At 49.3% G+C, this 17,069-nt stretch overlaps 1 protein-coding gene across 8 annotated transcripts in view; it reads left to right on the top strand.

Annotated features, from left to right (window-relative positions):
- GAS7 (growth arrest specific 7) overlaps positions 1–17,069 on the top strand; it is a 200,910-nt gene that overhangs the window by 101,829 nt on the left and 82,012 nt on the right. Inside the window, exon 1 of one of the 8 annotated variants that reach the window (XM_043903843.1) lies at positions 3,005–3,311. The exons of 5 other annotated variants lie outside the window; for them this stretch is intronic. In XM_043903843.1, the coding sequence (XP_043759778.1) occupies positions 3,294–3,311 (18 nt within the window). In that variant the 5' untranslated portion in view covers positions 3,005–3,293. Of the gene's footprint in view, positions 1–3,004; positions 3,312–8,817; positions 8,960–11,283; positions 11,422–17,069 lie in introns of those variants that run through there. 2 more of the 8 variants (XM_043903847.1, XM_043903846.1) reach the window with 2 other exon arrangements.

Genomic DNA, 17,069 nt, shown 5'->3' with positions numbered 1-17,069 from the left:
ACTTATGAGCTTGATTAGTTATTAGTAGCTTGATGGATCAGGGGCTGCATATGGGGTGAGTGGGTGTCTTTGAGACCCTGTACTGTAGAGACTCCATGGGCTGGTGAATAATTTCTCCCTTCATCACGCTGAAGCATTTAGAAAAAGTGAGTCATCACCATCCCCAGATGTTCTTTCTTATTAATTATCATTACAAGACAACACGATTTGTCCAACAGGGGTCCTGCAGCAAACATGGCCTATTTTGGTTGACAGCGTTCAGCTTGACTGAAACAAGAATAATTACAGGAGGATTGGTTGCATCCGACTCCATTCAACTTGGGGAAAATGAAGCTTGGTGGAAATGATTGTGGGTCTTTTTGCTTTTGGATCATAGGGCTCCATAGGTAGAGACATACTTATTTTCAGGGACCAAAAGGAGATGAACAATTTGTTCTTTTTCACAGCCAGCTGTAATGGTAGAGGACTATTCATAAAGCAAAAGAAATATGACTTCTGGATTGAATGCTAGGATAACCCCAAACAGGAAGCCTATTAGAATGTGTATATGAGTAAATGTTAACTTGGGTGAATCCTAAGACCAAAATCTCTGCAGAACTTTTATTTCTGCTCTAGTTCAGGTCAGAGCAGATCAACCTCCTGGATTATAATGGTCCAAAAGGGCCCCTTGCCTCTGGCTGGAGAACCACCATGACGGTGATTTCTGTGTTGCCTTCAGTAGGGCATTATTGTCTGTGGTTGTATCTGCTCGTCTTTGTGGTGCAAGGCCAGAGCCACATCGGGGCTGAATGTCCTGAAAAGGGTCCCCTCTTTGCTGTTATAAAAACAAGAAGTCATGGGCTGTAAAAACTTCCATTGCCATTTTAATTGCAGAAAACCAGAGGACTGGCACTTCCCTGGTGGTCCAGTGGCTAAGAATCCACCTTCCAATGTAGGGGGCCCAGGTTCTATCCTTGATCAGAGAACTAGATCCCACATGCTGCAACGAGGAGTTTGCATGCTGCAACTAAAGATCCTGCATACTGCAATGAAGATGGAAGATACTGAATGCCGCAACTAAGTCCTGGTATGCTGGAGGGGGTTGCCATGCCTTCCTCCAGGGGATATTCCCACCCCAGGGATGAACCCAGGTCTCCCTCATTGCAGGCAGATTCTTTACCATCTGAGCCACCAGGGAAACCCAGCCAAATAAATAAATACATGTATTTTAAAAAATCAACCTCAGAGGGCTTGAAGATAAGGATCTTGGCTGTCTAGGTGCAAATGAAGTTTGCTCTCATCTTCTCCTGGGTGGGAGCCCATTTCCAGAAGCAGAGAAGGACCTTGCTTTGTATTCCAGGGCATGGCTGGTCCCACAGCTCAAGGTGTGGGTTTGCGCCTGGTCTTCCCTCCCAGCCACAGAAAGGAGATAATCCAGCAGCCAGGGGAGGACCCTCACCTCTGGATATGTGCTCACTTCTGTTAGTGGCTGGTTTGGGACCATTTTACAAATGTAGATATAAGCCTATATATAGACTGCATGCATGCATGTGCTCAGTAGTGTCTGACTCTTTGCGACCCCATGGGCTGTAGCCTGCCAGGCTCCTCTGTCTAGGGGATGCTCCAGGCAAGAATACTGGAGTGTTTTGCCATTTCCTTCTCCAGGGGAATCTTCCTCTCCCAGGGATTGAACCCAGATCTCCCACATTACAGGCAGATTCTTTACCATCTGAGCCACCAGGGAAGTCCAACAGATGTTATCTTATTGTGATTTGAATTTGCATTTCCCTGTTTCCCTAATGACTAGAGACATGAATGTCGTTTCACTCACTTACTGGCCATTTGTGTATCTTCTTCAGAGAAATATCCTTGTAAAATAGCGTTGTTTGTTTTTTGTTGTTGAGTCTAAACTTTTTGTGTCCAGGGAAGCTGTAGCACTGACTCCTTCAGCCCCTGCTAATGATAACAACATCAACAGTAATAACTCACATATCCCCCGCACTGTGCCAAGTATTTACATGGATTCTCTCCCACTTTTAATCCTCACAACAACCTTTTGGGAGAGGTACTCTCTTTTACAGTTGAAGGAACCGAAGCTTAGAGGTCTTGCCCTGTGTGTCACAGCTAGTAAGCAGTGAACCAGAAAAGACATGACCTTGATCGGACTGTGTCCCTAGTCAATAGTACTGATGGCCCAGCCCCAACCAAGCACTGGCATTGAAACCTTCCTACTTAGATACTTCATTCATGTGTTTGAGAGAAGTGATGATTTATAGGAAACCACCCAGTCCTTGGGACCTCAGTCCCTCCAGAAAACCATATTTACTTCAATATCAAGAATCAGTTTCTGAAATCCCTAAGATTCGCATCTGAAAGCGAACCCAGAAAGGCAGGGCACTTGTAAGTGCTAACTTCAGCTGTTCCAAAAAGCTTTGTACGTGGAGTGACAGGATAGATTCACCAAGGTGCCAAGTACTTGCCCAACTCATGTCGTTGTTGGAGGCAGTGTTGCTCTTGGAGTCCGGTCCTTTCTTCACATGAAACCAACGGATCTGTGATCCCCTGGTTGTTTTTGTCTGAGATGCCTGGCATCGCCTCCTCTTTTATCCTCTATCTGTCCAGGTTTAGGAGTGACAAGGGCAGAGTGAAGACAGAGGACCCTCGTCTTGTTCCTCTGGGAGCTGAAGCTTTTCAGCCCTGGACGGGTCTAATACGATGGTTCTTTGGGAGGGCGTTCTCCATCCTTTTTACGTTGGTTTTTCTCTGGCCTTGGGTTTGCACAGCTGGGGCCGGAGCTGGGGCCAGAGCCGTGACTTCGGTTTGGGAAGAAGTTGGCGGAACATTCCCTTGCAGGGCCTGGGCAGACCCAGGGAGTCCCGCCTAAAATACAGTGGACAAAGGAGCTCTTGTCCACAGGCCTGGGGGTGGGAGGCAACTGGTCAGTGACACAGGCTTGGCCATTGTGTGTCCTGACCTCAGCCAACTTTTTTTTAACTGAGAAAGGGGAAAAAGAGAGAGTGCAAAAAAAGAAGAAAGCAAGCCTCCAGACCCTTTGCATCTGGAAAGTCCAGAATGCGTCGTTGATTTCCTCACAAGAGCTGGAGCAGATTTGGAAGGAACTGTGCAATGTAGTGGGTTCTTTGTGAAAGAACAGCGGTGTGAAAAGCCACAGGAACATCCTCTGGGCTGCCCGGAGCCCTGACCCTGGGGTAGCTGCCCGCCTGGGCCTCATTTCCCGCAGAGGGGGCCATGGTGAGGAAGCTGGCAGCCCAGAGACCTCACACAGGATCCTGAGTTAGCAGCCCCCCGAGAAGATGAGCTCGCCTCCGATGGTAAGACTCGATCCCGCTCATCTGCCGACGTGTAGGCAGCTGGCTTTCCTCTGCGTGTTTCCGGGATGAGTTTGTCATTGCAGAGAGGCAGTTCTAAGAACCCTCTGAGATACAGGCTCCCAAATGCTGAGCTTACAAAGTCTGGAGTGTCAGGGGCACCTTTCATGGGTCTGAGGCCAGAGCGATGGGGGGAAGGGAAGGTATGGGCTGATGTTTGAGAAAGCAGGGAAGGAGGGGAAAAAGACGGAAAAGGGAATGTTTGTTGGGGGGAAAGGGGGTCTTGGCTCCCTCTTGCTACCTGGGAAGGCAGTTTAGTTCAGTATGGCGGAGAAACAGTGTGGTGATGTGTGGGTTTTTCTATGATGGGGATTAGAGTTCAGGTCTTGCCTCCCCTGCCTAACTTCTCCCACATCCTGGTTTCTGCCCACCCCCCTACCCTCTACTCCATGACCCAGTTCCAGCTGGGGCAGTGGGCAATAAAAGTCTATTAAAGGACACAGGTCCCCAGAAGGTAGTTGGGTGTCTGCCCAGTTAATCCAGTATCGACACTGGGGTTCCAGTCTGGGCTCGTTGCTTCTGTCCAGCTTGGGGACGGCAGCAGTGACCACCCTAAAGATGATGGATGCTCTCCTGAGGCTTAGGAGGAAAACAGTCTTCTTTTGCCAACCTTCCTGCCTCTGGAAGTTAGATACACCCTGCTTTCTCTGGAAAGAGGGACCTCTTACCATCTAAGACCTTAGTGACCACTGTGTTGAGGCTCTGGACAGCTGAGGATGAAGGCGTCCAGCTTCTGTGGAAAGGCTCGCCTAAGGGAAAAAACGTTCCTTCCATACTTTCTACCCCCCTGGCTGTGTCAGAACCAGTGTCTCTGATTTTGGCATGGCTTCTGATAGGGTCCTGCACCTGTAAGGAGGAGGAGAGGTGGTACTTGTTGACCTCTGATTGGTCATGTGACCTACTTTCAAAAGTGCATCTGAATTGCCCCAGGACCTTTGCCATGGAGAGCCTGCCTCTAGCGTGGGGCCTGGGACCCTGCGTTTCTAACCAGCTCGCAGGGGACTCCCTGGCTGCTGGCCGAGGGACCACACTTGGAGAAGGACCGTTGTAAAGAACCCAGACACTGTCAGTCCAGGGCCGACAGTTACCGTTGCTCAGGGCCTGGCTGCAGAGCGCTGGGCGGGTCTGGCCGTGGCTGTGGGTGGCCGCAGGGAGGTTTACAGGGAAGAAGGGATTAGCAAGGAGATGAACACTGAGGGGCATTCAGGGAGCAGGGAGGAGCCCGGTGAGGCTCTTGGCAAGAGAACAAGGTGTGTGGGGCACCAGCCATTGGCGGGTTACTGAGTGAGTGGTGAGCAGAGGCCACTGTCTGCCGGCAGGTTCAGAACAGTTTTTCCAGAGCCTGCCTTGGATGCGGGGCAGATTTTAACTTCGGATGTCTAGAATCTCAGAACACCAGGTGGATGTCTGGTTCTAGGCAAAACAGAGAGCAACCATGTGTGGCTGTGGGAGTGACAGGGAAGGGGCGGACATGGGCCGTGAGGACATAACTCACTAGAAAGTCCCATGGTGAGAGGCAGAGCCACTGAGGCACAAATGCAGGTGTTTGAGGTTAAGGCAGCGTTCCAGGCTGTCTATACCTCTGAATCCCATGTCTGCCCTTGAACATGACTTCTTTTCCTCCTACAAATACGGCATATCCCTCAAAGAGTTACACTAACATCTAGGATTGTTGAGCATCATGCTGTCTATTTCAAGCAGAAACAAACTCAACCCTGGAGACCATCTCGTCCAACTTCCGTATTCTTGAAATGAGGAAATTCCGTACCAGCAGAGATGAAGTGTGTTGCTCAAGACCTCACAGCAAGACAGTGGCCACGCTAGGTCCGTATTCTCTTCACGATGCCCCGAGAGTTGGTGGTAGACCCCAAACCTCCACAGCTGTGTCCTCGGATGTCCCACTTGTCTAGTTTCATAGGCATCAGGAGCTGAGACTCCAAACATGGCAGCTGACTTGGGTTGGTTGGAATCGCACCCCTTCTGACGCATAGTAACAGTCCCAGCCCCTGTCAGCCTTAATCTCCCTCTGGTGCTCATGGTTCTGAGCCCATTAGGAATCACCGGGAGCAAGTTCACAGAGTTGGACGTGTTTGATTGGAATCATTGGGAGCACATGTCGTTGGCACTGCAGAGTAACGAATGCATCCCTATGGGGAGAAGACTGGTCACCCCAGGTTCCTTTTGGTCCCTTTGGTCCTGAGAGCAGCTTCCATGAAGCTGGATCGTTTGGATCTCAGCCGCAGCCAGAGCATCAGAGACCCTCACCTCTGTGCCCTGGTGAGCTCTACTCTGCCTCCCTTTCAAACAGTACCAGCTCTCCCGGAGGAAGCCTGCTTTTGCCCCCGGAGCAGCTGTGGGCAGCAACTGTGTCACCTGTCTTTGAAGCTCCTTTTCTGGCAGGCAGGCTGCTTTCCATGAGGTTCCCAAGCTTCTGACTGCCCAGACTAGCGACTTTCAACCCCCTGACTTACTTCTGAGCTTCTAAAATCTGTTTTGAACAGAACAGAATGCTTGGGAAACTTGATTATGGGGTTTTCTTTAGAGTCATAACAACTTATGAGAGTGCCAGGAATGGCATGAAGCATTTTGGGGTTTTGCACCTTAATACTGAAGGAAGGCTGTATTTCTTTTTCTTCTTTATTTTTTTCCCCTTCCAATACTAAGTGTTGGCAAAAATTCTCATTTTCACAGGCTTTTTACTTTGCGAAGGGAAATTGGACTTGGAATCATCTAGAAGGGCCTTCACCCTACTAGGAGCTCCCTAGGGAGGGTGTTGCTTGTGGATGAGTCTCAAATGTCCTGCAGAAGTACCTTCTAGAATGGGATAATTGATGTCTTTATAAAGTAGTATAGAAAATCTGGGATGATTTTTTTTTTTTTTTTTTTTACCTTTCCCCCTCCTCCTGGATCTTCTTCTAGGATGCATTTTGAGATCCTTTACAACTATGTTGTTCAGTCCCTAAGTCATGTCCAACTCTTCGCGACCCCATGGATTACAGCCACAGTTCCCTCTCCTCCACTATCTCCCAGAGTTTGCTCAAAGTCATATCCATTGGGTTGATAATGCTATCCAACCATCTCATCTAAGGGAAGTGTTAAACTTTACCCCAACTCCTTCCTCTGACATGTAGAGACATTACAGCCATGAAGAGGCTGGCACAGTGACCTGTGGCAGAAAAGGGAGAATTCAGTGTTCAGTCTCCCCATAGAGGTTTCGGGTATGTTGCCCACAATTCAGTTATCCAACTGCTGCTGTTGAGTCACTAAGTTGTGTCTGACTCTCTGCGACCTGGTGGACTGCAGCCCGCCAGGCTCCTCTGTCAGTGGGATCTCCCAGGCAAGAATACTGGAGTGGGTTGCCATTTCCTTCTCCAGGGGATCTTCCCCACCCAGGGATCAAACTCACATCTCTTGTGTCTCCTGCTAGGCAGGAAGATTCTTTACCACTGAGTCCCCTGGGAAGTTTGAGCATAATTTTTTTTTTTTTAAGAATTTTTTAATGTGGATGATTTTAAAAGTGTTGTTGATTCCCCCCCGCCCCACGAGGTATTTGGGATCTTAACCTTCCGATCCGGGATCAAACCCATACTCCCTGCATTGGAAGGTGAAGTCTTAACCACTGGACCACCATGGAAGTCCCAGGCATAAATTTAATGATTTCCAATTGCTGTTAATCACTTCACTGTTCTCTTTCCCACCAATCCCCAGTCTGCAATGAATGAAGCAGTAGTTCTAGATCAAAGGAGTTTCAGATCTCTGCCTCTGGAGCCCAGAGGAGTTTGGGGGGAAATTGTGCATAAAAAGAGGGGGGGAAGTTTCATGAACATTTATTTTCCTCATCAGGAGGTTTCTGCCATCTCTTTTGTTGATGTGGTGGAGGCTTTTGCAAGTTTGCGCCAGTCATTTAAATGCCTTGAGATTTCCCTCATGGTAGTTTTGGGCTCTGTTATGAAAGATGCTCCTTGGGGTGTAGAACCCCAGTGTTTGAGGGCTCACAACCCCTGGTTTCACAGATGAAGAGACAGAAGTCCAGGGAGGCAAAGGGAACCACGTGAATTACAGCTCGTTGCCTGGGAACGCAGCCTCTCTAAGCCTGGACCCCTGTGTTTTCTGCCAGTGCTCCCAAAGTGGAGGTAGGATGTCAGAACAGCCCCTGCTATTTTTAATCTGCCAGGGGAGGGAGGGGTGGGAGGAAGGGAGCCGACATTCTCACCAGCCCATCAGGAAGCTGAGTTTGAATAAAATGTCTCTGTGAATCACAAGCTGGGGAGCAGAATCATTTGGGTTTTTCCTGCTTAGAAGTTGGAACCGGCTGCCAGGAGCTCAGCACGTTGCCCTTTAGAGCACGGAAACATCAGGATGAGACACACCTGAGACACGGGACAGACGGGAGGGGCTTTCTCCGGGGTTCCCCAAGCCCCTCCAGACTCCGAGGTGGGGGTACAGCTGTGGGTCCTGGCTTACTCCTGGAGCGTTCTCCATATTTCAGGAGCACCCACAGGAACCCCCATCCCCCTCCCCCCACCACGTGGCCCTCAGCATGGCCACGAGGACTCTGGTTTCCTGCTCCCAAACTCATCTGTAAGCAGCAAGAGTGATTGTGATATTCAGCAGCACGTTGATGCTGTTTAGTCAATGTGGAGATTCTCCCAGGAGACTCTGAGGAGTGAGCCCCTCTCAAATCCCAGCCATGCTGGATGGTGCCCCAGGAAAAATACCAGCCACTCAGAATTCCCCATCTCTTGAATTGTCTTCTCTAAAACCCTGTTAATTGACTCTTCTGGTTTATATCTGTATGGAAGGTGCAAGAATAATAAAATGTCTTTCCTCCAGGGTCAGTTAAGTGGGGCTCATGTAAGAATGTGTACTGGGCTGGCACAGAAGCCATTTCCAACACTATCTATTCCTTCTTATTCTCCACTGCTTGGCCCCCTGACACTGAAAGGCCATGAAGTGGCCTCTGAACCTGGAAGGTTCATTCATCCAAGCCATTCTCATAATTTGTGGTATTGCTTGCAAAGCTTTTCATCCATCCTTGCCCCGCTGGAGACCCCATGGTTTCCAATTGAGCAAGTTTTCCTGTGAGAGTTGACTTCTGTACCCTTGCATGGGCTACATTGTAATTGTGTTCATCAAAATTCCTGGTTCACCAGATCACTCCCTTCCTTTTCAGGGTCAGAAAATACAGAGTTGATTGTTCTGTGTCCTCTGCCTATTCAGTCCTAAGAAACATGCCCAGTGAATTGATGGGCCCCCAGGGAGGCACTGGGTGGAGGGCGGGGTGGGGGCTTGCTGGTGGATATTCAGAGTCCCCGGGACCCTCACTGAGTCTTTAGGAGCCAGACACATTTGCAATGCTCAAAGTAGTTCAGCGTCTGGGCCCAGGGCTGGCAGCTTTGTGGGTGCCGGGGAGAGAACCCCCATGGCACTGATGTTCACTTCTCAGAGTGGGTACCAGTCTCACCCACGGTGTGAGGCTTCCTCTAGCAGCGTCGTGGATGGAGAACAGTGCCGGGTTCAGTGGGGGGCGGATTGTGGAAGGTAGCTGATGTAGACAAGAAGTTGGAGTGCATCTTTTAAGCACTTAATTGGTAAGTATCCTGAGCCCTTATTGGTAGAGCAGTGTATTTTGAGCGATTTCATTCATGAAAGACAAAGTGACATAGTGAAAGACATGTGACATAGTGGCCACATAGAATGGCCTCAGCATTTTCTATATAACTATCCAGAGGTGTCTTTGGAATCGTGGTCACAGAGGAGCTGAGGGCCACTTTATTTATGCTCCTTATCTGGAGGGAGACACCCTCCTCCCACTTAAAGGTTGTAGGACTTGATCCTTTCGTTGCTGCGTAAATGTGTTGTTAGAGGGTGTCAGCTTGTTGTTGGGCTTTGAAATCCCAAAGACCTTCCTGTGTGTCTTCTTTGAGCTGAGGAAAGTTCCCCCCACCCCAGAAATCTTTGTTTATAGTTCCTTTTGTGTTTTGACTTTTCTTCTAGTTTCTTCTTCGGGAATACCTAGCACCTTGGCCTGCTCTTCTGTTGATTCCACTTTCAAGTTTTCCCATTTCCTTTTGCATTCCAGGGGGGAAAAAAAATCTTCAGTTTGTTTTGTCCATAACTGATTCTTTTTTTTTTTTTTTCTTTTTGCAATACTGATTTTATATTCTGTTGTAACCAGTGTGGCTGTTCCTTCTGTCACTATCTTTTAAGTTTCCCTACAGTTTTGAGCACATTCTGTCCCTTTTTTATATCACTTTTTTAAACCAATTTGCCTTTTCTTCATTAGTTTGTTCTCTCCTTATGACTTTTGTAGCATAAATGCTGTATATTCCTGCCCTCTTTTGAGGTCACTCAATGATTTCCTGGAATTTTTCTTCTGGAGATCAGATGAGCTTGTGAGTAGAAATTTGTGCTGCTCCTGAGGCTTCCGGATGCTGTTTCTCAGTTTATTTCCTACACTTGGAAAAACACTGTATTATCTCATCTCCCCACCTCCCTGTACTTGAACAGTCTGTTCAGTCAGCTCCATGAAGAGCTGGGATGTGTTCATTGGGGGTGTGTGTGTGTGTGTGTGTGTGTGCATGCATGCATGCACGTGCTCAGTTATGTCCCAATCTTTGTGACCCCATGGTCTGTAGCCTGCCAGGCTCCTCTGGAGTGGGTTGGCATTCCCTTCTCTAGAGGATCTTCCCAACTCAGGGTTCGAACCCAGATCTCTTGCATCTCCTGCGTTGGCAGGCGGATTCTTTACTGCTGGCACATATATTGCTTGGACTGCTGTTCTCTGTCTACTTGTTCAGTGAGATAGCCTCCCAAATCTGTTTGAAGCCTAGTTTCTGTTACACTTCCCAGTTTCCATTCATTCATCCATCTGTCCATCCATCCAATATTCTGAATACTGAGCTTAGAGTAAAGGTAAGAACAAGATGGACATGGCCTTGCCTTCCTGAATGTTTCTCTCTTGTGTGGCCTCTCTTCTGCTTCCACCTGCTTCCCCTCTGCCTCCTCCTCCTCCACCTCCCCTTCTGCCTCTTCCTCCTCCTCCCCTTCACTCTGGCCAGGTCTCCAAATCTCTAACCCCTAGAAGACCCACTGGAAGACCATGAGCATGCTGTCAGCATCCATCCTCTTCCCACCAGCCTATAAAAGTACTACGAGGACTACACTTCCCAGAATGCCCTGTGCTGTTGTCATGGGTCCCCCTTCCCTCCCCAGTTAATGTCTGTGAGTTGCTCTCCATGGATAGAAAGGCTGCCAGAGCCAGAGAGAACAATACTTTCACCTGTGAGATAGAGGCAAGGTGCCCAGAATTCCCGTAGACACAGGCCTGCAGGCCAGCGCCATCAGTGTGGGAGGTGGGGCCCCACTTCATGCCTGGTCTCTTAGCCCGTAGCCAAAGATGCTCTTTCCTTGGGTAGCCGTTCCCAGCTTTGTGTGGGGCTCTGTCCAGCCTGACATGTTGGCAGAAAGCATGGGTTGGACTTGACTCTCCAGTCTCTGGCCCAGCGGGGTTGGTCTTCTTGGTGGCGCCTTTGCAGCCCTGTCTCTAATTGGTTGGCCCATGTTGAGTGACAGTAGAGGCCGCTCTGGGCCGTTGGGTCCAGGACTGCTCTGGGTGCACCTGTAACAAAGTGGTTCCCCAGGACCCATGGCTCCCAGGCAACCCTAGCCACATCCTGGCTGCCCCCAGGTGTCCCAGCTGACCGTGTGGTTGGGAAAGGAGAACTTGCTGGAGAGTTTTTTGTGGAGAAGCCTTCAGGCGGTGCCAATCACAGCCCTGGGCTCATTAGCAGTCATTGCCATGGCAACGGGTCTGCCAGAAAGTGGCTCGTTAGGCTGACAACTTCAGCGCTGTTATATATAGATCTGGGTGTGGGGGGGTGTGGGGGCTCCTGGATATGCCTTTCTTTAGCTCCTCTATTGCTTCTGGGTTTGGGGTGTGAGAAGACGTGGAATGGGGGGACCTTAAACCTGTCCTATCCGACTGCGAAATTGAGTGTCTGACGACCACCCGTTACCACCAGCGAGGACCGTCTGCTCACATCTGTGGGAGGTAAGAGCCAGGTGCTCCTGGAAGTCTCCTGAAGGGCGAGGAGTCCCGGGTTGAACTTGAAGAGGCTACCGGGAGCTGAGAGTTGGGGTTTGGACTGCCTGGAGGCTGCAGAGGGAGACTGGGTCTCTCTTAAAATAGTCTTTCTGAAGGGTCTGGGCTAGGGGCTAGGAGTCTTTTCTTTCATACATAGCCAGGAAGCCAAACACTGTCTTTTTATAAATTGTTAATTTTCTGTTCCCAGTTTTGATTTCAGAAGTGATCGTTTCTCTCCATCACTCCCTCTCAGGAAAGCTGCAGACCCTGTCTTCTGAGTTCATTGAGCATGAGACTTAAGGATAACATGTTAAAAGGCAGCTTCCCAGGCTCAAGGTTGATTTGAAGTCAGAACCCTGGCATCTGTACTTTAACCCACATCCCAGGTGATGGATGGAGTGTCCTAGGGACCACACTTTGAGAAACACTGCTGTCGAGGGGATTTTTTTTTTTAATCTCTGGGTGACTTCCCTTTGTTCACCTGCTCTTCTCCACCCCTCCCCCTTCCACCCCAAGGGGGAATCAGTAGCCATTACTAAGAGGAAAATTTTCTTCGGTTGTGTGTCCTTCTAAGTAAGGAGACAAGGAAGTCAGCCCACAGACAGGGAACGTGACTGCTTGCACGTGGGTGGTGATATTTCTGCACGTCTCCTGGGGAGGCATATGTTCGTTTGGAGGCCGTGAGACAGGCAGGGGGATCAGGCTGGGGTGCCATCCTCCTTGGGTGGGATCTGGGATGTCAGGTGGTCCAGGTGAAGATTCAGAGCTGATCACAGACAGCTGGGGAGAGATGGGCTGAGGGTAGCCAGGATTTGAGTAACCGGATGGAAATCTCTTGAACAAAGCTAATATTTTAAAGTTTGGTTTCACCAGTTAATTAGCTGTGCAGCTTTGGGTGAGATATTAAACTCTCTGAGTCTCAGATTCCTCCTTTTAAAATGGGGGAAGAAAATGGCATCTCTGCAGCAGGCTTGTGGTGACAATTAAAGATGAGTGTGTGAGGCACCTGACCCAGGCCTTGGTGCACGGTAAACATTTGGTAAGCAGTGGAAATCATTATCGGTGATTGCTAACGGGGTCCGAGCTCAGATGTTTCTTGAGGACCTTCTAGACTGGGCTTCTGAAGTTGTCTGGAACCTCTGCATGTTCCATTGGAAATAGGGTGAGTGAGTAGGTGGACACATGTCTCCATTTGAAGGGTGGGGGGCAGAAGAGCCAGAATTTTCTTTAGATTCTCAGAGGATGGGCTGTCATATACAGTTGAGCAGGTTCTATACTGAACAAGGGGGCCCAGATTGGGAGGAGGTGAGGTCAAGGGAGGCCAAACCCAGCCATGCACTCAGGTGCCCAGCCCATGTGGAGAAGAGGCAATATTTTCTGATTCCCACAAAGGTGTGCTGTGCATGAGGTTAACAGTTTCTGAGTCGGAGGAAACTGGTTTTGTCTCCCCTGATTCCCACTTCTGATCCTCTTCATTGTAGGTGTGGCCCCCAACCTCACTGTTCACCCCTGCTTCTAGTTCCTATTCCCATGGGAAAAAGCTGCTGAAATGGAAGGGGAGAAGCCACAGGACTAGGGAAGGGAAGGGAAGGGAGGATTTAAGTTGGAAGGAAACTAATTAGAAGTATAGGTTTGGCAGAGACCTTAATTACTGGGTCGTTCCTCATGCTGAATCCTCTTGATTGCTCTGGGGCAGCTCTCCCAGGAGGCCTGGCCCTCCACAACCACAAGAAGGAAGATGATGGTGGTTTGGGCCTCTTAGATGAGGGCCTGCAGGTGGCGAGGCCAACTGTGTGTGTGTGTGTGTGTGTGTGTTAAAATACACCTGTACCTGTGTGCGTGCCTGCTAAGTCGATTCAGTCATGTCCGACTCTTTGCAACCCTATGGACCATAGCCCACCAGGCTCCTCTGTCCATGGAATTCTCCAGGCAAGAATACTGGGGTGGGTTGCCATGCCCTCCTCCAGGGGATCTTCCCGACCAAGGGATCAAGCCTGTGTCTCTTTCATTGGCAGGCGGGTTCTTTACCGCTAAGCGCCACCTGGATAAAGCACAGGGAGCTCAGCTGGGTGCTCTGTGATGACCTAGAGCGGTGGGCTTGAGTTGGAGGGAGGTCCCAGAGGGAGGAAATGTATGTATACGTATGGCTGGTTCACTTCGGTGTACAGCAGAAACACAACTCTGTAATACAAGTATACTCCAATTAAAAGAAAAAATGAACCTAACATAAAATTTATCATCAGTGACACATTATGCATTCTCAGTTTTGTGCAGCCATCACCGCTGTCTTCCAGAACATTCTCATCACGCCCAAAAAGGAGTCCCTGTACCTGTTTTCCCCTCCCCCCAGGCCCTGGCAACCAGTCCTCTGCTTTCTGTCTCTAATTATTTTTCTATTCTGGATGTTTTTATGTAAATAGGGTACAGTATGTGGCCTTTTGTGGCTGGCTTATTTCACATGGCATCATTTCAAGGGTCATCTGTGTTGTCATGTATATCAATACTTTATTCCTCTGGATGACCGAATATTCCTTTTTATGGATACACATGGGCTTCCCCGGTGGCTCAGATGGTCAAGAATCCCGCCTGCAGTGCGGGAGACCTAGGTTCAATCCCTGGGTCAGTAAGATCCCCTGGAGAAGGGAATGGCAACCCACTCCAGTATTCTTGCCTGGAGAATCCCATGGACAGAGGAGTATTTGTTGACCCGTTCGTCAGTTGACAGACACTTGGGTTGTTTTCTACCAGTCGTCGATTGTAGATGCTGCTGCTGTGAACGTGTATACAAGTCTGTGTTTGAGCGCTGTTTTCAGTTCTCTTGATATACCCAGTTGTCCGCACATCTTTGATTCCTGACTTGCTTTAAGCCAGCCAACAGGAGGGACTTCTCTCTGAAAGAAGGGAGACAACAAGGGGACTGTGGCTGCCGTGTGGGTGGGAGGTGGAAGCAGAACATAGCCAGATGGCGTGCCGAGCGGGGCCCCGTGGCCATGTTGGAGGGGAGGTGGAGACAGTCTTTGCCATGTTGGCCCAGGTGCCCCCCGCCTCCACTCTTTCAGCACCCCTACCTTCTGGGCTTAGCATCCGGGAGGCCTCCCCCAGGTACCTTCTGCAGGGCCCTGCATCTCCTGCATGGGGGCGACCTCAGAGCAGTCATGGCCCCTCCTTGGTCGTCGGTGTCTTCAGATGGAAACTTGAGCTTCTTCTGACCCTACAGAGTTAGGCGAGTTCACTAGTCATAAAGAGAACAGCACCAGGCAGCTGTGGAGACAGGACAGGCGTCACTGATGCTGTTTCACAGGTGGGGCCCAGAGGCACGGAAGGTTCAATTCACTCACCCCACCAGCCCAGCGCGGGAGAGGTTGTCTCACCAGAGTGTATGAGTCAGCATCTTAACCCGCCAGCCTCCCCTGCAGATCTGTGTTTTACCTTTTAAGTTGAGTAATCCTAGAAATAGAAACCTCAGGGAAATGACTGTGAATGGTGACATTCCATCTGCGGTGACGGTGGGGCAGAGGCCAGGTATATGCCCCCTGAACTACACATCACAGGAGGCAGAGGTTCTGTGAAGGTTGGTCTTGGTCAGCATTGAATGGTTCCCCTTTCCTCTGGGAACCCCCGTTTATTGAGCACAGCTGGTGACAGGCACGGTCCTTGGTGGCTAGTGTGGTTATTAATTTCCATAGCACCTTCCACAACCTGGCTAATATTGTCACCCTGCATTTCACAGATGTGGCAACAGACAGCTGGTTGAGTCATTTCCCCAGGTCACGTGGCTGCTAAGAGGCTGAGTCAGGATGGAGTGAGCCAGAGACCAGAGCACTAGTTTTCACTGTGCTTCTGGGTCCATCTCTCCTCTGCAATGTATTTCTGACAACGTCCATCTCTGATACCCCTTAACAATCTCTCATTGTTTTATCAGGTTTTACTAAATATAGATAAGCTTCAATCTGGCCTTTCCTTCATGGATTCTTATAAGTAACCTGGGGTCAAGCAGAAGCAATGTGGTTCTAGAAGGCTTCTCTCTTGGGACTTCCCTTGTGGTCCAGTTTTCAAGACTCTGTACTTTCAATGCAGGGGATGTGGGTTCAATCCCTGGCCAGGGAACTAAGATCCCACCTGCTGCATGGTGTGGCCCCCCCTCACAAAACAATGTTTCTCTCCTCAGCCAACCCTCTGACCTCCCTCCTCTTGTTTTACCCCCACCTCCACTCAGCCAAAATGTCCATCTCCTGCAAGTGAGATATTTTATACACAAAACACGATACTCATCATAGGGTTTGCATGTGTTTTGACCACTTTGCAATCTGGGAGGAGCTGGAGCAGTGCCTGGATGCCCAGGTAAACATCCACAGCTGTATGCTTGGGCTCAGTGGACGTTTTCTGCTGAGGAGGAGGCCTCCTGGCGGCTGTCCAGCCCTGGGTGGTTCTTCTAGAAGCCAATCTTCCGCACAGTCAGAGGTGCTGTGAGTTAACAGGTGTGGGAGTCGGAAGCCACCAGGGCATAGGGGAAGGCTTTTAATTAAACTGTGAACATTTGTAATGAAACATACACCACCGCTCCACGGAGGGACACGGGGAGGCTGTGTTTACCCCAAGTCCCAGGAGCAGCTACGATTGATCCCATCCCGATGAGGGTGTGCAGGGCACCACAGGAAGCAGAAGCCTGAGGCTTTGCAGCTTCAGAGAAGCTGAGAGCAGTCTGGGAAATGAGTGTCTCTGCTGCTCAATTTCAGTCTCTTATTTTCCCAAACAGTGGTCATTAGTGACCAGAACCTGCCTCTTCGGGTATGGCCGGAGGATTCTGAGGGCACTTAAAAGCTGATGAGTTTTAATATTTCTGAACAGGATCCAACTTTGCTGAGAAATTCACCGCACCTCTCCTCATGTGGCTGGAATTCTGATTTTAGTCAATTTACTTTCTTCACAAGGAATAGCAATTGTCTGAGGGGCTAACTCGAACCCTCTTTCCTTATTTTTCAATGTTCTTTATTTAGCTCACAACTTTTTTGGTGTGTATGTATTAACAAAAATTTAGATGCGAGAGATAAGCAAAAAGAAAAGAATAAGAATTCCTCATAATCTCACCACTACAAATCACCTCTGTTTAGCCTTTGTGTCTTTTCTTGTTTTTCTGTTATGTACTTTTTTCTCTGACCTTTTTTATTTATTTATTTATTTTTAAAGAAAAGTACTGTCATGCTTAGTTAGAAGAATTAAACTGCACATCAGTGCATACTATGGAAAGGAAGAAGCCTGTTTAAACTCAGCTTCCCAGTTCTGTTTGCCATTTAGACATTTGGCTAGAAAAAACCCAGCTATACTTTGTTGATTCTATGCTTTATTATGGAAAGTTTAACATCTCAGTCTGCCGAAACATGTGTTAATGACTTCTGGTCAGTTCCCACAGCAGTCCCTGGGCCTTGTCTGCTGTTGTATTTGGTGGTCCCAGAGTTTCAGATTCCAGTGACCCCCCCACGCCAACCCCAGGCAGGTGAAGCATCCCTGTGAGTGGTTTCCTAGGGGCCCAGGAGAGAAACCCCAGCCATGTTCATTGAGCAGCATCTCCACCCACCATCCTCTGGGGGGATCTGTCCCTTCTGCAGTGGTTCTGA

Source organism: Cervus elaphus, chromosome 5, assembly GCF_910594005.1.
Source record: "Cervus elaphus chromosome 5, mCerEla1.1, whole genome shotgun sequence".
Taxonomy (NCBI): Eukaryota; Metazoa; Chordata; class Mammalia; order Artiodactyla; family Cervidae; genus Cervus; species Cervus elaphus.
The sequence above is the reverse complement of the archived record's forward strand: the minus strand, read 5'-3'. Positions and strand labels throughout refer to the sequence as shown.